At 46.7% G+C, this 23,962-nt stretch overlaps 1 protein-coding gene and 1 non-coding gene across 2 annotated transcripts in view; one reads left to right on the forward strand and one right to left on the reverse strand.

Annotated features, from left to right (window-relative positions):
• Nucleotides 1-1,051: 1,051 nt before the first annotated feature.
• The window catches only part of LOC135815961 (very low-density lipoprotein receptor-like), a 28,098-nt gene continuing 5,187 nt past the window's right edge, over nucleotides 1,052-23,962 (forward strand). Inside the window, exons 1-8 of the mRNA XM_065329314.1 lie at nucleotides 1,052-1,700; nucleotides 11,563-11,709; nucleotides 15,628-15,750; nucleotides 17,407-17,583; nucleotides 18,138-18,284; nucleotides 19,321-19,461; nucleotides 20,156-20,311; nucleotides 21,826-21,861. Coding sequence (XP_065185386.1) covers nucleotides 1,613-1,700; nucleotides 11,563-11,709; nucleotides 15,628-15,750; nucleotides 17,407-17,583; nucleotides 18,138-18,284; nucleotides 19,321-19,461; nucleotides 20,156-20,311; nucleotides 21,826-21,861 — 1,015 coding nt within the window. The 5' untranslated portion in view covers nucleotides 1,052-1,612. The remainder of the gene's footprint in view (nucleotides 1,701-11,562; nucleotides 11,710-15,627; nucleotides 15,751-17,406; nucleotides 17,584-18,137; nucleotides 18,285-19,320; nucleotides 19,462-20,155; nucleotides 20,312-21,825; nucleotides 21,862-23,962) is intronic.
• Nucleotides 16,516-16,597, reverse strand: Trnas-aga (transfer RNA serine (anticodon AGA)). Its single transcript has one exon. It is a non-coding gene; the product is annotated as a tRNA-Ser (tRNA).

Below are 23,962 nucleotides of genomic sequence, written 5' to 3' on the forward strand. Positions count from 1 at the left end.
GTGTTTTTCACTCCAAGTGTATAAATCCTATTGATAGTATTGTAGTTTCATCATTCTCTATCATTTTACTTCAAGTTTTTCAGTGGAGTTCAATGTCACGGCGACATCCGATCAGATCGACCATCTCGAGGTACATGTAGCTCCAAACTCTTCGGAACTAGTCCACCTCTCCCATCGGATGAGGTTGTGGCGTTTCGAGGAGTTTCGTTTTCTGAAGAGGGAAATAAGCAACCTCTTCAGAAAAACGAAACTCCTCGAAAAGTCAAAGTGTGACAATTCGAACGCGCCCTTAGTTAGTGTCAGTGCTGCTTCTACCAAGCAGTGTGCTTTCTATGGGTTACCCCAGCAAGACTTTAGTGTAGGGTGTGCATAGATAGATAAATATCTTGGCCGCCCTGTTCCATTCCAATGCTCCGTTCGGTGTAGACCAGTTGTGCATTGGGGTCGATTCACATGGCTTCGCCAGTTGTGCGGGTTGCGCAGTTATCTGTCTGGATCTGTTTCACTCGGATCGGATTCAGACAGTCATGTACGTCGTCAACATGCCATGCATGGTCGCGTGCCGTCTTCGTTCTTCGCTAGCACTGCGAGTGCGAGTACTCGAGTGCGAGCTGAGTTAGAGCGTCACACGTGCATATCCCATGATACCCGGCAGCGGAACAGGCCGGACTACGGAGCTGGAGGGAGAACGTCGGCGGAAAAAGAAGTAAGTTAGTTGCCTGTTGGCATCCACCAGCCGTTCCGGTAACTGGACACGTTTCTCAACGCACACATCACGAAAGGGCGTCCCACAGCGAAGGCAACAAAGTTCTCCGAGTCAGCTTTGTCACTTGATAAGTAAGGTTTCTGCTCCAGATGTGACAATCCCTTTAACTCCAGACAGTATCCAACCCTGGTGCATGGTACTATTATATTCGGAGTTACACGTCGTAGACCGAGACAACGGCCGGGTGGCGGGCTTAGCGCTAAGTTAGGTATCTGTCAGCAGGGGCAACATCGACTCTCGTAAAGTTATCGCAGCTAGCGCCAGTTTGCGCCAATACAACGGCCCTTCGTCCAGGCCACGACCAGTTGACTTCTGGTCAGTTTGAGTCGAAATATCTACAGCTGACACTAGTATGGTAACAGTTAGTGAGTTAGTAGCAGTAGACCCACTACTACACTCTACAGTACAAGAGCCGAGTTTTACATCTCATTTTGTCAGAAGCAGGTGAAGTAGGCACGTCACTTAGTCTTTGCAGCTACATGTAGCTGCATGCACACAGCATTTCGAAATATTTGAAATAGAGACGGAAGCTGTTGTGTGTGTAAGCGAATCAAGGCTACTAAGTACTAGTAGTAGCGCAAGGACATGGATGTTGTAGTGGAGTACTCCGAGTAACAGTGGTTGGTAGAGCACCGCAGAGTGGGATACTGAATACCGCACGCTGTCAGCCAGCACGGCGCACAGCAGGCGTAGGAAGTAGAAACGGAGGCACTTAGCATCAGGTCGGGGGACACACAAAGATAATAATTTTTGGTCACTCCTGCACCAGAACTTCTTGCTACCCTGGTGACGTGTCGTTCCTGAGCAGTACTCTGTCTCTGCGTGTCGTCTCCTTCCCCAAGAAAGATGTTGATTCTACAGCATATGTACCTGCTTGCGGCGCTGTTGGCGGGGTCGTCGACACTCACACCAGGCCTGGCATCTGTTGATGATGGTGAGTGGCCTTCTGTCTGACTGCGTTTGTGGTACTCATTGTTCCGGTCCGGTGTGTGCCTGTGTGTGTGTGCGCGCGCGCGTGTGCGCGTGTGTGTGTGTGTGCGTGTGTTAGAAGTTAGTTAGTTGTGCCTTGGACTTTGAGTACAAACATTGCACCGGGATGGTTAATGTGTAGGAACGGCATTGTTTCAGCATTTGCGTTCCCTGCCACTGGCATACTAGTACACAGTAGAGTGTGGTTGGCCAATCCCAAGGCTGGCTGACATACCGTGTAGGGTGTACATGAACAATGCGTGGTTGGCCAATGTCCGTACTCTACACATCCATGCATGCATTTAGTATTAGTTTTGTCACAAGTCCCACCAGTGGTGGTCTACAGCTCAGCAAGGGAGTCCACAGTATTTTGTGGAGTGGTCCTCTTCGTGTAACACAGGAGGTTGCTAACACCTACCTCCTAACGTTAGGGTCACTCTGGGACAGTATTTGTGCAATGTGGGGAGTCGCAGTAAGTTCAATCTCTCTCTGTGTCTTGGTGACTTTGTTTGTAGCAGCATAGGGAAGCCAGTCAGTAGAGCACACATGCTGTCTATTTTGTGTGCATACCGCTAGTACTAGTAGTAGCTAGTACCTTGTAACTGTTAGTACTAGTAGCATCACGTACACTGTATGCATGTCTCTCATGTATACTAGTAGTACATATGTACTACATACAGTATGTACATGTACATGTACCGGTATGCAGCAGATTTACACCGACTGGATTTAGGCATCATTGTGAATCAAGGATAAAGTCATGCTGTGTATGGAGTGCCAGACCAGGGCTTGTGATGCCACTCCATGCAGGCGCCTCAAACGCAGACACGGCTGCATAACCTCTATCATACAATGTATTGTAGTCCATCTCCTGGGCTATCCGACGCTAGTGTTCATTCCGGTATACTAGTACCCCGTTACTAGTATATCTTGAGTTTTAACTGCATGGCAGCAACAGTCCAGGGTCTACAAATCATTACAGTACAGTGTCCGGTACCGAAATCTATATACATCACATTGACAATGTACACAAGGGCTGGTAGATCTACAATATGCACCCTGGGTCTTGTTGCAAACCAGGTGCTCTAGCAGTACCATGCGGTGTTTCCAAAGCTGGCCTTTCATTAAGTTTTGCCATCAACTTTTAAGTGCTAGTGGTCCGCACAGCCAGAGGAACTGGTAGTGAAGAGTGGATACTAAGGCCAGTAGCACTCCAATGTCGAATCATTGAAGTGACAGGAATTGGCTCTGGACTAGGCAAGATCCTGAACAAATGCCAGCTTACAGCTGTACTGTAGTACGTGAGACCAGGTCTCCTCCATTGAAAGCTTTGTTTTTATGTTTACAAAAAGTAGCCGTGGATGAAAAAATCGTTGTAATTCGGAGTTTCACGCACGAGGCGATCATCAGACAGCAGTTTACGTGCAACTGCAACTTCACTTTTTAAAAGAAAACATAGGTTCAAGTCCATCCAAGCTGCATACAGACCACGTGGTTGGCTTGAGTGGCCTGATTTGTCGCCAACATACATGCAAGTACATGTACATGTACGTGTGTAAATAACCCCTGATTCGTCCATAGTAACTGTTAGCTTGATTTAGCCTGGAGATGGACCTGGTCCAAACATTTTTAAGAGAAGAGCAAGCAAAGCGAAGAGAACAGCAAACCTGGGCAAAACATTGACCAGAACGAGTGCTCAAGACGAGTCACCAGCAGCCATGGGTGTACGCCAGCCTTCAGCATTCACCATACATGTAGGTGCACCCTGCACCAATGACTATGTGCACGCAACCAGGGTGCATGCCAGGGAGCCAAACGACCCAAAGCACATGCCAAGGAATAGCTTGTCTAACCACTTGCCCAGGCTGCATCACTACGTAGTGCACTGTGAATGCGACATTATAATTATTATTGATAAGTTATGATAACATGACCTCCGTAGGTACAATCACGGACTCAGCACGTTTACCTAGTAGATGGGTTATTGGCGGTGGTCCCCCACCCCCCCCCCCCCCCCCCCACCTACTGCAGCACTTAAAAATGGTGTATAATTACACTCCTGTAAAACCGGAAAGTCTAACGAGTCGCAAAGTCTTTAACGATCAATTTTTTCCGTTATTTGAAGAAACGTTGTGGGGAGATGTCTGTGCATACAGATGGGTACGGGGTGGCCGGCCAGGTAGCCATCGTTAAACTTTCTGCACGTTATCATGCCGAAATTACAAAAACATTAAATTTCAACTGTTTGGTTTTACAGTGCCTGGTATTTGCCATCACAGACAACGCATGACATCATCACAGACAACGCATGGCATCATCACAGACAACGCATGGCATCATCACAGACAACGCATGGCATCATCACAGACAACGCATGGCATCATCACAGACAACGCATGGCATCATCACAGACAACGCATGGCATCATCACAGACAACGCATGGCATCATCAGATTCATCACAGACAACGCATGGCATCATCACAGACAACGCAAGGCATCATCACAGACAACGCATGGCATAATAATAATAATGACAGCACCACTGAAGTACATGCACATACATGCACATGTACATGATTGTATGTAGTTACCGGGCATGTGTATTGTTGCTGTCTTTACTCGACTACATGACTGCTGCTAGTAGTAGTTGAATAAAAACCTCTCCCAACCCTGAATATTGGGTTCTCAATTCCCACAGTTCACAGTCTGCTCATTTGTCTATGACAATAATAAAATAGAGTTTGGTGGGCAATGCTCACCAAAATAATCATCTTAGCCTCTCCAAGTTAGCCATCGGGAATAGCCATCCGGAATAGCCATGAAATAACACCGGCTGGGAGATACAGTAACATGTGGCAGTAAGATACAGTAACATGTGGCAGTATGTGAATGTACAATGTAGGTGCTTCATGGCAACTCGTACTTCTCCCTTCCTGGATGATGTGCAATAATGCTTACGTTGCCTGCATGTGAGCCAAAAAAGAAAGAACTTGATGCAAAGCAAAAAAGCAATGACACATCCAAACTGAGCCGATGTTGCGACTTCAGAGGATATTAGAAGGTGACTGCTCAGTCCAAGCTTCCAACAGTGCAAACGTTGGAGATGGCGCTTCCTACCGTCTTACTCTTAGTAACTGAGTCAAGTGTCACTACTCTGGTGTCAGTTGGCGGGAAGCGCTAACACGCACATTTCGAGCAACCACCTTCTTCTACATGTACATTGTACAATTGTAACAAGCAGCACAGCCGTGTATGACATACAGTCATGTAAGTCATTGTTGTGGCGGTCTGGGGACTCTGGGGCTCCTGCACCACGTCAAGTGCGGGAACTAGCCGGGAAGACTCCGAAATTCGGGTGGATATGCCGACGTCACGCCGTACGGAACCTTTCAGCTGGCGCATGGCAGCGTCGCTTGCCCGATTTCTGAACCGTGCGCCCCTGCGGATAGGAGTACTGTCAGGGCGGCCCGGGGAAGCCATCCAGTCTCAGTCTGTTGCTTTCTGACGAGTCTGCCAATGAGTATTGTGGAGAATTGTTTTACTTTTAGGATTGTTGTTGCTTGAACTGTCTATCAACGCACTTTCGCTTCGATAAAATACTACTTGTACAGTCATGTTGTTAGTACTGTATTGGGTTCAAGTATTATTATTATACTAGTATAGTCATGTACAATACAGTGATTAGGTCGACCCTCCTATCGACCGACACGCAACACTAACAGAGCTTTTCGCGACACTAGTAATACTAGACTGCATGTCAATTGTCATGTTCTGACATGTAAATGCTCTAAATAGGCGGTCAGCCTTTGGGTCATCCTAATAAAGTTGAATTGTTTGCAGGCAACCTGCCTACACTCAAGAGAGCACTGCATTTCACACAAATCCATTGGTATCGTTACAACGTTTCGGTCTTTATGACCATCATCAGGAATGAAGTGGACATGGAAAGAACAGCAGTATAAAAGAAGGAGGCAAGCAAGCAAAGCGCGGTACATAGTGACAGCGCGCGTAGAGAAGTGCAAAGCGCGTCATGGCGGGTGTGCATTACTACATATACATGACAACACAAGCACAAACGGTGAGGAAAGTAGATACTGCGCTACAGCAGTGATAACAGCCCAGTTCCAGTCTCACACCACCAGTGAGGTGTCTAGAGCCCCGCGCCACTCGCAGTAAGGTGGTGTTAAAGTTATTATTATTAAAACTACAGTACTGGGTTGTAAATGTAAGTGGTTGGACCCATGAGGTCTCCCCTGCTGCCAAACTAGCCAGCGTTAGCGGCAAGAGTCACAAGACCTCAATCATCGATGATCAACATCATGTACTACATACCTGTACGGGCCGTAGTCATTACAGTGTAGTATGACAGCAAGAACCTCCCCTGTGGCCAGCGGCATTGTGCACTTTGCGCAGATGGGGAATTACGACGCCAGTTTCTCCGGTGTCTAGTTTCCCAGCCAGCCACTTCATCTTCTACTCGTACATGTGCATACAAGAGTCCATGGACACTCTTGCTACGTGCACCGACCGTAGTTCTGAGACGGCTCGAACTCTGCAAACGATGGAAAGTAGCAGACCGTCACAGTAGCGGTCATTGTGTCAGATGCATGACGTGCTGATATTTCGAAGTAGTTCGAAGTACATGTATACAATAATGTACATGACTTGATTGTACATGTAAGCTGTTATTATGTAGATGTGTACTTCAGTGGTAATACGATAGTGGGATGTGCATAATTGGTACAATGTACAATGTTTACGCCATTGTGTGATAAGATACATGTACTGATACTTGGAAGCATGCATGTAAGCTGTTACAATGACTGTAAAATGTGTAATACATGTACCGGTAAATAAACGACAGTACCTCACCTTTTCGCCTAGTTCTTCTTTTTGGCTATTTCCTTGTCTCGAATGGTTCTTTACAATCTGTATCACAATAATACTATTATTTGTGGGTTCAGCAAAAAAGGATATACAGTACATGTACATGTACATAATCATTGGTTACATCCCCTACATTGTACATTGTAGTACAGTGTAGTTTCGATGCAACGATAACCACTGAGGTGACCCTGGCCTGGGAGATGACTGCGTTCAAATCACCAGCTGTAGTAATTACATGCACTGTCATGTACCTTGTCCTTGGTCTCATCCAAGCTACAGAATGATAAACATCATCCTGTATTGCTGTAGCTTGGATGAGACCAAGGTGAGATCCTTTCTCATTCGCTTCTATATAGAAATGGATTGTAGCCCCTGCGTACTTTCGAAAACAGGTGCAAGATCGATCCCCGTGTTACCAATTTTGTGTTACGACGACTTGAAACATGCGCGATGTTCTCGGAACGCTGATTGTGGCCGGTATGCTTGAGTGTGACAGATTCCGAGGATGTGTGAAGTGTCCAATGTAGACTGAAAAGCGGAGCTGAGTAGAGCTAGAGAGTGGAGTAGAAGACGAGTATTCCAACACTGTCAAGTGGCTCACTTAGCATAGCTCAGCTGCATGCTCACTCCTTAGTAGTCTACTTAGAGACTCGGAAATTCTCTCCCACACAGGTTGCATGCGGTGTCATGTATCTGCATTATTGTTGTGCCATTTTCATGGCACAAGTCGACACAAGCTCTTCATCCCAACCAATACGTAGTAATTATTATTGTCTTTGGCTAGTGGAAGGCAGGAAACCCCTGCTCTGGCCTGTCGTGCTCCTTCCAAACTACAGACGTACAGTGTAACTGAACACGCAGTGCACTAGTGTTGCTTGGCGTGGCGAACACGTGGCAGAAGTGTGTTCCCTGCGGCTGTGCCCTACCACGTACTTCATCACAATGAGGGAATTGAAAGGCTTTGAGGGTAGCGCAAGTGACATTAGGAACGTCCCCTGTAACCATTTTTCTTGATGGGACACGGGCTCTAGGGTTTGTGTTTTGACGGAAATAGGTCACGGGTTGGTAATCATGGTAATACAATCATGTGACTAACTGACTAGTACCAAGAGTATACATGTATACCCCCCCCCCCCCCCCGGTGGGGTTATATACCCTTGCAGATTGAGTACTCTTGCTATGTATCAGGAGTCTGGACCGCCGGAAGCAGTTTTCAATTGGTCTGGTCGTATGACAGTCTTTCATACTTTATCATGTATGCTATGGCGGGTACATACATGTATGCTATGGCGGGTACATATTATGCTCTCCTCAGCAGTAAACATGCGTTGGTAGCCACAAAGTTGACCAACCGGACCGGTTCCGGCTGGCATGGCCCGAGTACGTTACCACTTTACATGGTGTCTTGAGCATGCTTGGGGTAAGTATGTAGAGACATTTTTTTAGCTGCCATGGGTGCCGGGGATGGGCATGGTAGACAGAGACAAGATGCATTACTCCACCGTCAATCTATACAAAAATAGGAAGAGGGGGATGGGGAGAGGGAGACAGGATTGTGAAGATGGATTTACATGTATACAATTCGTTCAGATAGTTCAAGATAATTAATATTAATTATGATGTATGTTCTAAGTTGTTCGGAAGTGATTTTCAATTCAAACTAAGGGACGATATTATGTGTTGTGCTGCGATGCAAGCTTAGTGAGAAATGGAGATCAAACCTAAATTGAACGTATTCATCAGTAAATGTATCAATTAGTCTAAAATTACTACTTGAGAACAGGATTATTCACAAAGCCAATCGCGTGAAACTATAAAGTAAGAATCGAAGCAAAAAATACAACCCAAATTCGGCAATAAATGGAACACTCAATTGAAATCCGAGTGTATTCTAAATTGAAATGTTTTTAAAAGATTGAACACAAAAGCTTGAGAAGAAACAGATACCTACAGTCAACTTTGCGTATAACGACACTCGGCCGGGCATCAGAAAATTGTCCTTATTCGTGAAGTGTCGTTATACCCGAAGCCTCATTATTATATGCATACAGGTAGAATGGACTTTGCTCTGGGCATGGAAATTCTGTTGTTATTCGCGAATTGTCGTTATGTCCACAGTCGTTATTAGCGAAATTGACTGTACATATAAATAGCCTACCGCGATACCGGCATGCAAAGGTGAAGTCACGCCTCTGCACAGTCGGCGGCAATATGCTGAAAAGGGGAAGTCCCGGCCGTGCGGCGGATGTAAGAGGCTCTGCAACACCTAAAACATGTGACTGCGCATCACAGCAGGAAAAATCACACACGGGTGCATTGCTCACCCATCACGGCAGAATACATCAAGTCTATGTTTTCGTCCACAACCAAAGCAGCCGGTGACTTCAGAAATACGGTGGTTTCCTTGCCCGCCACACCTGAGGTAGAAAACAACAATGGGGTGAATGATGCTCTCTCCACCTGGTCAACTCCGGCACCATACGCCGCCTTCTTCATTCGCTCATGTGTTCTCTGGTGGCTAGGGGTTTCCGGACGAGACAGCAAGAACGACCCAAGGTCTGTGACCATTACCTAAAAAAGGCATGCTACTAAACCCCTAGCCCAGATGTCCAGATGTGCCTCTGGCTGACGATTAGCCGAGGCGGCAGAGATGTCCTCACCGTGTAGTGGGAGCAAACGTGGCTCCATCTCGACATCTGGCAGCACCTCCTGCAGTACGCCGGCCAGAAGGTCCCAAAGCTCGTTATGGCGAGACGGCGGATAACCGCCAGTCGTGCACGTGAGGGCGTGGTGGGTAGTCATGGACTTCTGACAGACACAATGATGACATACACTTTCAAATGTCAGACCATAGCTTACACATAACGTGTTTCTGAAGTCCGACTTCTTCAGCACGGTGCGGCTTTTTGAGGATGGGTATGCTGTCAAGCACATTGACGTACCCTTTTCGTATGCTACTGCGAGCAACTGCCACTGGACTGGTGAAAGCTCCGACGCAGCAAGCTCTGTCTGCTACCGTCAGTACCCACTGACTTTTCCCTGGCGCTTTTGTCGGGCGATGCCTCGTGCCTTGCCAACGGCTTCAAGAACAGGATTAGCCATGCCCTCCGCGATACTCGAGAAACTTTGCGAGTTTTGGTCCGGGCTGGTAGCTGGGCGGCGTCTTGGTCACTCTCGTTTGGGTGGGTACGGAGCATATTTTCACTATTGGCGCTGTGATAGCAAGTGATGCCTGATGCTCTGCCTCTGCAGACTTTGCCACCATGAGGATTGCAAAAGCCTCCGGAACGGATCGGGAGGGACAGAAGCCATCTCTATGAGCTGTAATTTGCCTTGGCCAGGGGATCGCCCTGACAGGTTCCTTCTCGGGAGAGAACCTCGCAGCCGCCAGTCACAAAAAGTCTGATCTTGTCTGGGTAGGTTTTCTGAAATATCCTTCCCAGAGCCGGACAGATCCTGGGGATGTTGTGACTGGGGAGCATTCTGCACCACGCATCTGCATCAACACCGGATGGGCCAGAAGAACCCTTCATTTCTTGGGACATCTTGCGAATCAGTTCGGGCGTTATTCTCTGGAATGAGATGGGATTGCTTGTTGCTGCATCGCCTTCTAGTAGGGTGGTTTCTTGTGGAGGGTCAACAGGTGTGGGGTGATTTGATTGCAACACATGTCTAACTGTTTTGTGGAAGATTCGTCCAGACGGTCATCTAGGTGCAAGACACCGGCATCGGCTGACTCTGGAGAGAGATACCGTCGGGTTGCTGAGTGGGATGTTACCGCCACACCTCTACTACCTATCCAGTGTGCGACTGTACTGGTGTTACACAGTTTTAAGTCCATACGTGCACGTGTATGTCTGCGGCTCTAGAAGCTGCGTCTGCTTTGGCCTTGCTTGCGAGTTGGTGTAGCTCTAGCCGATATGAAGATGTGGCTCAGTGGATCCCAAGCATATTCCAGTACCTGATAAGCGAGGACATTGGTTTGAGACATGGAGTTGCCATGGAAATGCCCGCAGGGTCCAGGAACAAGAAGATGACCACAGCCTCGGAACAAGGTGCTACGGTCAATATCATTTCCGATCACTAAAATACTTTATATTCCTAACACTGGCAGAAGTTGAGCTCGGAAGGTGAGCCAATGTAATCATGGATAAAAAGGAGAAGGACAAAATGGTATGAGTTATGACTCTCTGACTCGCCGACTGTATAGGATCTGGTTACGTTGGTCAGTGGACAGTCAGTCATAACTCGTACCACTTTGTCCTTTTCTTTTTACTTACTTGCGACTTCGGCGGTAATAGTCATGAAGTTGATTGTTCCAAAGTGTCAAGTTCGGCAAGAAGCGTGTGTTCCAAGTTGGAAGAATCAACTTCCTTTTTACTTGTAGAAGTAAAATGGCAATGAATAAAACAAATTTTGCAGTCATATTAAACAATGTCAAAGATGTCAAAGTACTAATTTCCAAAACGTGTTCGCATGATATTCATCAGTGGAAAGTCATCCCTCAATTAGGAATAACCAAAAACAACCAACATATAGAAGTAAACAGTTTTCGTGGAGACAGAAATGAAATCAACGTGTAGAAAGTTTTAACTTGTAGAAGTGCCGAGCCAAGTTCTCGCAGCTTTATAAGTCAAGAAAGGAGCAGTGTGTACACTGAGGAGTACTAATAAAACGGTTTTTTAGTACTCCTGGTGTCCACGCTAATTCCTTTCTTACATAATACGTCTCGTTCTGATTGCAGCTCTTCATATTATACTGTAGCTAGCTTGTGCGGTTGAGCCAAATCAGTCAGCACTGCAATACATTGTCACTGCTGATACCAAATATATTCATGGGTTATTATGTTCCACTATTTCAATGCAAAGCAAAGTCTGCATAATTATGTCTTCATCATCGTGTTATGCCAATATTGCGTGGTTTTCCCTCTGTCTCCAGAAACCTGCAGAGATCACCTGTCGTTCTTGTGCAGCGACGGCACTCAGTGCATACCACGGCAGTGGCATTGCGACGGTGCTGTGGATTGCAGAGATGGGTCTGATGAGGGAGTGGACCTTTGTGGAACTACCGTCCAACCAGCCCCAAGTAAGGCAAATATGCTCCGCTTGTAGACTAGCGATCATTGTACATATGTTGCATACTCACTTGCAATTGACATGGGGTGACCGCAATGAAATCAAGTCTACAGCAGCTCAACTTGAATGCGGTTACTCTGGCTGCTTTATTCAACAAGATGAAGAGCCGCTTTATTCTGTTGTGCAATAAACTTGTGGCCAATAACGGTAGTGTATCCATCAAAAAGGTTACAGAACAGAACAACAAGGGCAATCGAGGCTTGTTTGCTGCTACTTCAAGTTTCATGCTCTCGCAATCATCAGGCAACAAAAAGGTTACAATAGCCCCGTCACTAGAGCCATACTGCGCCTTTGATCCTAGAGGGTGGTGGCGTTCCCACGGCGGGTGCGGAAAACTCGGCTTCCAGCCGAGTCTCACGCGAACAGTGAAATTTATTTATTAGAGCCATAGTTTTGCCCTCCGTACACATTGCTGATGCCTTGCGCTCAGTTTCCTTCGTGGTGGCAGATCAGTGGATCACTCCTCCTTGGGACAGTTGCCAAGCATAATCTCCCGCTGTTTTTGTTCGTCAGACCAACCCCCATCTAGGGTTCCTTGCAATAAGGCATCGCCTGTCTGAACCCCCCAGGAAAATAATTCTACCACTGCTTCTAGTGCTTCCACATACATACTACAATGCTAGCGTGGTCCAGCACAATGACGGGCCGTGGAGTAGAAACCGGCTCTACGTGTACTAGAAAGTAGAAACGTGTTTGTATGACACAGCTCGCAATGGGAGAGTAGTAAAAGAGATTCTGAGTATCGGCGACGGGAGCTGTGAGTCCATCAACATTCAGTGTCGTGCCTTTCTATTTCTATTTGTGCAAGGCAATTCTGCCACGTGGCTAATATGCGGGATAGTTCTGCACGCATACCAGGGAGTCGTAAAATACCGGTATTTTACGACTCCCTGACGCATACAGGCCAGGGACTAGATGTTTTACTGCTCAATCATTGGGCCTTGGTTCATAGTTTAAAATTATGCATCACGCAGCAGATCGAGCTGTTTAAAGGGGAAGTTAAGGCAAAAATTAAAATTTCACCAGTTGTAGTCTTCGGGGTGCTGAGTCGAATGGTCTTGGTCCGAGAAAGCTGAGACGCTCTCTTCCTACTTGAATCCCAATCGAACTCGCGCACTTCCACCGAAACTGGGTGACTGCGCCCTACTAGATGGGGATTTGTACGCAAAATGTCACTAAAAGCGCCATTTCGTTCTTATAAAAGCACGGATGACCGCGATTGGCCCATATGTTGTAGTCTTTTGGACGTTGAGTCGACTGGTTTTGGTCCGAAAAGGCTGCGATGCAGCGTTCCTCCTTTATTCCCAATCGAACATGGTTGAGCAAGCGGTCACGTGCTCCTGCGTACACCAGTCACCTGGTCACCGTGCCTGCAGGGTACAACTTTCTAGCCTGTTTGACCTTTTTTGGGTGCACTCCTGTCACTCGAGTTGAACCTTGGTGTGAAAGTTGTCGCCTGCTGGCGTGGTGACCAGGTGATTTGGGCACCCAGGAGCACGTGACCACTTGTTCAACCATGTTCGATTGGGAATAAAGGAGGAACGCTGCATCGCAGCCTTTTCGGACCAAAACCAGTCGACTCAGCGTCCAAAAGACTACAACATATGGGCCAATCGCGGTCATCCGTGCTTTTATAAGAACGAAATGGCGCTTTTAGTGACATTTTGCATACAAATCCCCATCTAGTAGGGCGCAGTCACCCAGTTTCGGTGGAAATGCGCGAGTTCGATTGGGATTCAAGTAGGAAGGGAGCGTCTCAGCTTTCTCGGACCAAGACCATTCGACTCAGCACCCCGAAGACTACAACTGGTGACATTTTAATTTTTGCCTTAACTTCCCCTTTAAAAGGGTGCATACCGTAATGAGCCGTATAAAAGCATGAACCGTATAGAAGCACGAGTCGAATAGAAGCCGAATTCTCGCAGTGCACCGTGATACAGAAGCATGATTTGTAGAAGCAGGTCATTACATGCGTGACGGTACGCACTGTTGAGTGTGCAAGTAGACTACACTGTGCAGTTAACAGTGCAGGGAATGCATCACTGCATGCTAGATGCAATGGGCGCATACGTAGAAACATGTTTTGAATAGAAGCATAACTTGGACAGAAGCATGGTTCAAACCAGGGAGTCGTAAAAGCCCGGGAGAGGACACGGCACACATTCCCAGAAAACATCTTTGCCTCGCGCTGCCGGGGAACGCTGCCAGGGAACGGTGTTGCGAGGCAAGGAAATTATTATTTTCGAAAATTGTGATGTCTTCTTGAAATACTAATTGGGACATTCTCCGATTTCTCTTAGAGCACGGAGACGATTGCTCCGTCGAGTCTTCTGATCTCTATTTTCATCCTCAATTCTTCCAGCTGCCTCACTCATTCTCTCTCAGTTTATCGAAGTTAATTTATTCTGAGGCGATGGAAATGCAAGATAAATCCCTAATTGTACTTCAATTTTATTTGAGTTGGGGTGAACGAAATGAGATTTGTGGAAAATGACGCCACTTCCCGTGTTAGCCGCTGGTCGTATCATACAGCCCATATTCCATTGCAGGTGATGGGCGAACGTTCGTGTTGAGATCCGCTGAGTTTCCTCGTACTCGTGGAGTTGAATTTGTGGCAGAAATTGCACTGAATTGCAGTCAAATGGTTGTGAATGAAACGAGATTTGTGGAAAATGACGCCACTTCCCGTGTTAGCCGCTGGTCGTATCATACAGCCCATATTCCATTGCAGGTGATGGGCGAACGTTCGTGTTGAGATCCGCTGAGTTTCCTCGTACTCGTGGAGTTGAATTTGTGGCAGAAATTGCACTGAATTGCAGTCAAATGGTTGTGAATGAAACGAGATTTGTGGAAAATGACGCCACTTCCCGTGTTAGCCGCTGGTCGTATCATACAGCCCATATTCCATTGCAGGTGATGGGCGAACGTTCGTGTTGAGATCCGCTGAGCTTCCTCGTACTCGTGGATTTATGAATTTGTGTCAGAAATTGCACTGAAATTGCAGTCGAGTGGACTTCTGTGCGTGTGTTGTGAGTGAATCGCAAAGGCTCCCTTCCTTCAGCATCGTCAAAACGCAACATAGAGCATTATTACGCACTCGTTCCATGATTCATGATATTGCCTGGATTCTTTTAAAAACAATCAATGTGTGTTCCCTATCTATCTACATTGTACATGGTTGCAGGTCGTTATTTATTATGTAGATCTTGTTAAAATTTTCTACACTTTTCTACTCGTATACTGAGTACGCGGTGACTTTAGCCGTTTAGGAAACGGAAGGCTCAGCCTCCAGGTTGGCCAGAAAGGTTCTCAGTGAATCTAACCGAAGTCTTGGCGAGTGTACAAAAGGTAAACCTATCATTTGTACTTCATAACGGAATTGTGCACAAAAATGCACACGCACGCGTGCGCGCACACACACACACAAACACTGTACAAACACACAGAAAAGTACAAGCACATGTGCACATACACACGCCTCCCCCCACACACACACTCAACTCCCCACCCCCTGTACCATGTGTACTGAGTCTGACAGACAGACACACAATCATGTTTATGCTTCCTTCGCCACCAGTTTCGGATAATGGTGTCAACAACGAGTTGTAAAATATTGGTATTTTAGGACTCCCTGCCCCGAAGACGAGCACAGCGCCGTGGATCGTGCAGATCCGGCCGCGCCGGCCTACCGTGCTTCACTTTCTGGCCGAGGCAAACATCGTCCGCGTGCGCGCATCCCGTGTCCTCTCCCGGGCTTTTACGACTCCCTGGTTCAAACCCCGGCTTCGGCCGTAAGCACCTACTTTTATACCCGGCATTGCGGTATGTGTGACCATTGTGTGTGGTGTGTTCTTTGCACTGTGTCTAGATTGCCCCACAGACTTCCTGAAGTGTGGACAAAGCCAAACTCATCCCGGACAATGCGTTCACGAAAAGGACTGGTGTAATGATGTGCCAGATTGTGACAATGGCGTTGACGAGGACTTTTGTAGTAAGCTTGATCTATTGATGGGAGGGGGGGGGGGGTTATCCCTTACTCAAGCTGTGCAGGGGCGTCGCACACGGTACGGTCACTACGGTATTGACCGTACCACTATTTGCCCCAAGTACCCGGTGAATCAATAAAATGCACTGATTTGGGCTCTAAATTTCCTAAATTTTCGGCTCAGCCATCCCTCCCCCACGAGTAAATTCTACTTCAGATGGCTGACCGTACCACACTAAAATACCCTGCTGTGAAATGTTCGTTTTTATGCGGTAAGGGTCCGGTCACACTGAGGGAAAATTTGAAAAAAAATCCGTGGCTACCATGGATATTTGCCGCTGTGCGGGAGATTTGAGAGATTTAATCCACTCGATGAAAATCAGCTCGAGGCCTCGCTTTTCCGCCGAAGATTATAATCATCCGCGGCTTCCACTGGATTTCTTTGAGTTTCCTTGTTTTTTATTGCGTTATGAAGTGGAGCGATACTATAGAGGCTGTGCTGATGCAGCTCTGGCCCAGGACCGGGGTTGACAGACAGCCAGAAGCGAATGGTGACAAAAAAATTGCTCGCGTGAGTGAGATTATTTTCATTGTGCGTATGCAGTGTGGCCGTCATGAAAAGCAGAACAAATTATTCCCGGTTTATAATCTGAGGATTGTTCCCTCAATGTGACCGGCCCCTAAGCACCAAACGAAAATTAAAAATTTAGAATTGTTTCACACGACGATCAGAATTGTTGCTTGGAAAAAGAGGAAAAAAACGAATTCAACCGCAGTGAACAGGATTCGAACCTGTGCGGGCAGAGCCCAATTGATTTCTAGTCAATCGCCTTAACCACTCGGCCACCACTGCTTGCACACTTTGTGACCAAAAGTACCCCTTGACCAGCAGAGTGTCAGGTAGCCACACAACCACACAATGTGCGGCTACTCAAAATTAGTATGTCAGAACGACTAGCATGTAGAACATGTGCAGATAGTAAAGAACTTTCTTTATAGGGTGTACAAAGAAATCACTGGTTTTATCAATCAAGTGTGATTTCAGCATCCGTGGGACATTCATGATGCGCACTGTCCACATAATCATGCTTGAATTAAAACTGTAACTATACAGTAACAGTGTAAGAGCTGCCAGTACACACTGTTGGATAGCCGTCTTTCCGGATAACTAACTGTCGGAGAAGCGACATGTAATTGTACATTGATATGTGTAATACTAGCATAATGTTGGTCATGCTATACATGTATGTGACTAGGAATAAGAGTACATAACCCCTCAGAGTGTGCAACGCCTGGTCCAGCTCTGCATAGGGTCTTGGTCGAGCGTAATCGGATCTTTGCGTCATAATACCGTACACATCTGAGAGGAACCCGGGGAGTCGCTGGTACTCTCGGATCAAAAGCAACAGTGCCCTGCCTCGAGACCGGCCTTGCACTGGTGTGGAGTGTACGCTTGGCATAAGAAGATCTGATTACGCTCGACCAAGACCCTATGGAGAGCTGGATCAAGCGTTGTACACTCTGCGGGAGGGGGGGGGGGGGGTATAATATACTCTTGGTAAAATGTGTGAATGTGTGTGTGTGTATGTGTGTGTGTGTGTGTGTGTGTGTGTGTGTGTGTGTGTGTGTGTGTGTGTGTGTGTGTGTGTTTGTGTCTTGCAGTCCATGGCCCTGAGGGGAACACAGGGCACTTGTACTGCTACCTTCCGCGGAACTTCCGATGTGCAAAGCGCGATATCGGCCTATTCAATAACTGTGTCTTTCCCTCACAAGAATGTGATGGGGTGGTGGACTGCACTGATGGCACAGACGAGCTGCCAGGGCTGTGCAATAGTTCACGTAAGACATCCGTGATATTCTGTGAATGCACCGAGTCCTTCGTTTGCTCGTTGCTATTTAAAAAAAAAATTAATAGAATATGAATTAAGACCGTCACCACCAGGATTCGAACCAGGAACCTTTATTTGAGGCCAGCAATGCTCTAACCATCGAGCTATGGTGTAGCTGTCATCCCAGCAGCGTCTGTTCAATATTTTCTTCAGACTTTGTAACTCACGCTTCCTGTGAATCCACACAGGCGGGTTGGAATTAAATATAGCCAGTGCGTTTTGGTACCATGGTGATAGTAGTGGTAGAATCGAATCCGCGTGTTGCAGAGCAGTCTCTCTTGTACAGCCCTCAGTGTGCTGTGTCAAGTCTTGTCTATTCACATAAGATAGGTCCTTAGCCCATCTAGCTGGTCACGGTCTGAGCCCAACCTCATATCTTTATTAAAATTAGGCTAGGAAAGACCTTGTCCACATGCTACCCGACTTAGTCGTTCTCTCTCTCTCTCTCTCTCTCTCTCTCTCTCTCTCTCTCTCTCTCTTGTCCCTACTGTTGTAATGTTACAGTCCGGACCACGACACCACCAAGCACAACAGCTGTACCTATCTGCAACGGCTTCAGATGCCAGAATGGCCGATGTATTAGTGCAGCTAGTGAATGCAATGATGTAGACGACTGTGGAGACGGATCAGATGAACTGAACTCGCTGTGCAGTAAGCTATGCCTTGGAGAGTCTGTTGGTATAATCGTCTGCACTTTTGTTGTAACGCGCAATAGTATAAGAAGTGGACTCCGTCCCCTCCTGCAACGTTACAGCTCCTTGCACTCTTACATCATGCACAACAGGTCCATGAGCATGTACTCGGGGATCTTACTACTGTAAGTCAACAAATATTCAGCGCATGTTTATTTTTCGGCCTGGTCATGTTTGGCCGAAAATTTCTAGCACCCCAAATTTTGTTTTGCAAGGTTCAGTGTGACAGTGTATACAGGCGGCAGCAGTACAGGGCGAAAATTTGATGCGGCCAAAATGGGTTTTAGCCCCGGGAGCGGGCCGAAATTTGAATGGGCCAAAAATGTGTAGACTTACAGTATGGTGCGATGTGTGACCTACGCATCAGCTCCTACGCATCAGCTCCTACGCATCTTGGCAGCTCCTATGCAATCTCTTGGTCACGTGGTTCATACAAACATAGAAGGCTCACGCATACTTGTTAAAGGGGTACACACACATACAGTCAACTTCGCTTATAACGACACTCGGCGGGGCATCAAAAAGGTGTCCTTATTCGCGAAGTGTCGTTATACCCGAAGTCTCATTATATGTATTACAGTGGGATGGGACTTTGCTCTGGGCATGGAAATTCTGTCGTTATTCGCGAATTGTCGTTATATCCGCAGTCGTTATTAGCCAAGTTGACTGTACAAGATAACACTACATGCGCTAAGCTCTGGCCACACCGGACATATTACATTGTATGTGTGACATCACTTTGGCCTGTTACACGTCCGGCTCAAGTGGAGTTTCTCTGGACATGCAGGGGATGTCACCTCCAAGCCAATATGTGCTACAGCCACCAGGTGTTGCATGGGATGCATGTACTGCGTACTAATAGTATTTTATATGCGTGTGCGTTTGTGCATGTGTGTGCATTTGTGTATTATGTGTGTGTATGTGTGTTTTTCGTGTGTGTGTGGGCTTGCTTGTGTATGTATGTGCAATTGTGCATGTTCATTGGGCACGGGCAGCTGGTCATGACTGTGGAGATCCATCACGCATACCCTGCACTCTTGCCAGCACTGGTCAACTGGGCTGTGTCAATGCATCACTGGACTGTGATGGTCACAGTGACTGCGCCAATGGTGCTGATGAAGACCCCATACTTTGCTGTAAGCACTAAGCACTAGTACCTACCATGCACTGTTCCTTGTATTGCAGGTCTGTACATCAGTACAGTACTTCTAAGGTATTCTTTCCAATTTTTTCTTCTTCTTTTTTGGTACTTTTGCCATGGCTGGGTATCGCCCTCATATTTGGCTGGGTATCGCCCTCATATTTGGCTGGGTATCGCCCTCATTATTTGGCTGGGTATCGCCCTCATATCTGGGGTTGCTCCGCATATTAGCGTTGCTTGCATATGTTATGAGATTGGGTTGAATAAATAAATAATAAATAAATAAAATATGGGCAAGGACTTCTTGTGCACAGGAGTCCAAAGAAATACCATGCAAGATGATAGTGAAGGGTATTTCCAACACATTGTACGACTCGTAGAACATTATAAAATCAGTTCAAGGACTGCTTGATAACTAGTACCAATGCTTATGCATGACGCAGTAAGATCGTGCTTACGTTGTCAGCGTCGGGAACGTGCCTGTGCATTGTTATCTTTCTTTCCTCTTTCCTCTACCCCCCCCCCCCATTCTCTCTAATGTATTGATCTAGATGTGTAGATGCATCCGCTGTTGGCCCTCCCCCCCCCCCCCCCCTTCCCCGATCTCTTTCCGACCCATGCACACCAGACTTGTCTCCATGATGGACATTCTCTTTCTCCATGATGGACATTCTCTTTCTGTCCCACAGCATCACAAACATGCTCGTCGCCGATGGTCCGGTGCAATGACACCGGCAGTTACCGGTGTGTGGCCAGGTCGGCAATCTGCGATGGTGTGCAGGATTGCCGGTCTGGAGGAGATGAGAAGGCCTGCTCCAGCCCAGTCGCACCAACTGAACGCCAGAGTAAGTATCAACATGTAAAGTAGCCGAAATCAAGTTGCTGAGTACATGTACTAGTGAAGCAGTTGCTTATATCACCTACACAAACCATGGCATCATGTATGCGATAAGAGCTCCGTGACGGTGGACAACTCGGCGTGGTTAGTGACTTTCATCCGATGGCTCGTCCTTTCTCATATGGCAACTCAACACTACAGGCCAATGCTGTAATATAGCATAATTAAGTAGCTGTTGTCAGTGCCACCTTTCGTAAATATACATGTATCTCTCTTAGCTCGCATCACACTTCCATACCATACCACAGCATTGACGTCAGCTAGCTTCTAATTCCTGCAGTTTGATCATGTCATGCTTCATCACAATGTCGCGCCCGGTCAAGTAGTCGTGAAAGGAATGCAGTGCTTTGCCTCCGGTACTTATCATGCAGAAGTGTTTAATGGCTTAGCGTGTGAGCGTTCAATTGTCAAAGTTGAGGCTCGGGAGAGAGAACAATACAGTGTTGGCCGTCCTCTAACTTCTTAGAGAGAGTTCCAGTAATGCACATGTTGTTGTTGTTGTTGTTGTTGTTGTTGTTGTTGTTGTTGTTGCTGTTGCTGCTTTTGTTGTTGTTGTTGCTGCTGCTGCTGCTGTTGTTGTTGTTGTTGTTGTTGTTGTTGTTGTTGTTGTTGTTGTTGTTGTTGTTGTTGTTTTAAATCTTTATTCTCACGATGGCCTGTGACCAATAAGAAAGTTGTTGCTGCTGCTGTTGTAGTTGCTGTTGTAGTTGCTGTTGTAGTTGCTGTTTTTTGGCGGTGATGGTGGTGTTGTCTCCTTCGCCGTCGTCATTGTTGAAGCACATACTTCGAAGTAGTTCGAAGTAGTGTGCAAAAGTATCGCCTGGTGCTGTGTGTTGCTTGTCTATGGCTTAGATCCTACAGTCCATTTCAAAACTATAGACGCACACCTAGGCAAAAATCGTTATGCCAGCATTTATACCACATAAAATCTGTGATCACTTTGTGCATACATTTTTCCAAATTGGGCGTCTGTTATCCAATCGTTTAGAAACTATAATTATGAGAGTAATTGTGGAGCGGTCCTGAGCAATATTCCGAAAACTATTCTCAAAAAGTTCCAGCCAAATTTGAAATATTTCAAAAACCCTACGCGTCTATAGTTTTGAAATGGACTGTAATGCAGCTGCCGGTTCTGGCAACGAAAACGGTAAGCTGTGCCAGGTACATTGAATTCCAGCTCAGCATGAACTGGCTCGTGGGCTTCTACTAAGTTCTAGTTTAAAATAGAACACTGCACAGTCAACATCATCATCATCATCATCATCATCATCATCATCATCATCGATGAGAGCTTCCTAACGTACCAGTACTACAGTACTCTCTAGCACATGACTGTACTTCCTTCAAGATTGTCTTAATGCTGGTGTTCCTGCGGATGCGGAAAAATCTCGGTCTATAAACTGAGTCTCACGCGAACCGTGACTTTTTTTGTTTTGTTGTTGCTTGGTCGTCGTCTCTTAGATCCCAACCCAGTTCCTGTTACCGACAACACAAGTGGTAAGTGTTCCACACTACTACATGCAGTACTAGTGTAGTGTGGAAGTGCCGCCGCATGAAACTGCACTCACACACACACACACAAACACACACACACACACACACACACACACCTGTATCCCGCTGCACGTGCACAAGCGAATGCTGCAAGAAAACCCCTGGGCCAGTCACGGGGTCAGTGAATGGCTGTCTTCAAATAAGTAGAGATTTTATTCCCGTAGCTATGCAGAAGACGTTACTTCAGTAACGTCTGGCGCTAGCCAGGGTCCACACAGCTTTAATTTGGTATTTGTGTGTTTGTTTGTTTGTTTGTTTGTGTCACGCCTGGCGCTATCCGTATCTGACGCCAAAAAAGCATAGGATGTTATAAATTTTTCAATTTTTCCTAATTTTTTCAGGCAAATCCTGGGATCCGAACCCGCACTATCGCCCTACATGCATTCCCCCATACACTTCGCATTCATACCCATTCTTCCAAGTTGCTTCACGTTATTATCTTGCGTTTGAAAGCCCTATTTAAATATTGCGGGCAGCTGTATGTGGCCAGCTGTGTTTAATGGTACGGTACGGTATGGGAGACGGTGTCGTATTACCCTCGATCGTACCTATCCCCTACCGTACCGTGCCATCAAAGACGGCTGGCCACAATGCATATTAAAATAGGGCTTTCAAATGCAAGATCACAATGTGAAACAACTTGGAAGAATTAGTATGTATGCGAAGTGTATCGGGGGGATGCATGCAGGGCGCGCGATAGTGCGGGTTCGAATCCCAGGTTATGTCTTAAAAAAGGATTTTTTAAAGAATTTATAACATCCCTATGCTTTTTTTTGTCTAGGTCATCAAGGCAAAAAAGCATAGCGTAGGGCCCTGAGCTTCCAAGCTCTCTCGTTTCTCGTCCCCGTAGCTATGCAGAAGACGATACTTCAGTAACGTCTGTCGCTAGCCAGGGTCCACACAGCTTTAATTCCCGTAGCTATGCAGAAGACGTTACTTCAATAATGTCTGGCGCTAGCCAGGGTCCACACAGCTTTAATTCCCGTAGCTATGCAGAAGACGTTACTTCAGTAACGTCTGGCGCTAGCCAGGGTCCACACAGCTTTAATTTGGTGTTTGTTTGTTTGTTTGTTTGTGTCACGCCTGGCGCTATCCCGTATCTGTCCCGTACTGTACCGTACTAGCAAAGACAGCTGGCCCCAATATTTTTGTTTGTTTGTGCCATCGAAATGCCTGGCGCTATCCCGTACCCGTCCCGTACCATCAAGGGTACGGTACCAACAAGAGAATGAGTATATATGCGAAGTGTTTCGGGGGAATGCATTCAGTGCAGTAACATTTTGTGTGGATTTGTGTGCGAGGCCGAGATCCCACTAGCAGGCTGGCTGGGCCGCCTGTCGACCAGCCCGGGAATCGCATGTAGGCCGATAGCATAATAATTATAACGTATATACAGTCATGTAGATCTATAGCAGGGAGTCATATTATGCAAACGACTCCCTGCTGTATGGGGAGATTTTCTGAAGAAAAAAATACGAAGTAGGGAGACGAGTAAATGCAATCAGAATGGATGTTAGTTGCCGTCAGTATAATAATAATAAGAAGAAGAAGAACGCCCGTGATCGGCAGAGTCAGCGCCAGTCCCAGGAAACGTCAGGACAGACATCCCGTCGACTCCAGAACGCCCGTGATCGGCAGATTCAGCGCCGCTCCCATAGCTATGCAGAAGACGTTACTTCAGTATCTCATTGAAACGTTTTTGCAATACAATGATGTAGCTAATCAAAGGAAAAAGCATTTCCATCAGTTCTAACAACATGCACGATGAGCTAGGCAACAAAGCATAGCGCAGGGCCCTGAGCTTCCAAGCTCTCTCGTTTCAGGCCACACCGCCAACAAAATCCGTCCTCGCCGCTTGCCAGGACGCAGTCGGGAGGGCATACCCGTATTCACGCGCATAAAAAGGCATGCACTTATATTCGAATACAAGGGCGCCTTCACATAATTATAAAGGCATGAAACAAAACTCAAGACCCAAGAGTTTATTTTGAAAACTCAAGTACTCGCATTGAAAGAGGTGCCCTTGTATCCGGAACATTTATTT

The sequence above is a fragment of the Sycon ciliatum genome, chromosome 4, assembly GCF_964019385.1.
Source record: "Sycon ciliatum chromosome 4, ocSycCili1.1, whole genome shotgun sequence".
Lineage (NCBI taxonomy): Eukaryota > Metazoa > Porifera > Calcarea > Leucosolenida > Sycettidae > Sycon > Sycon ciliatum.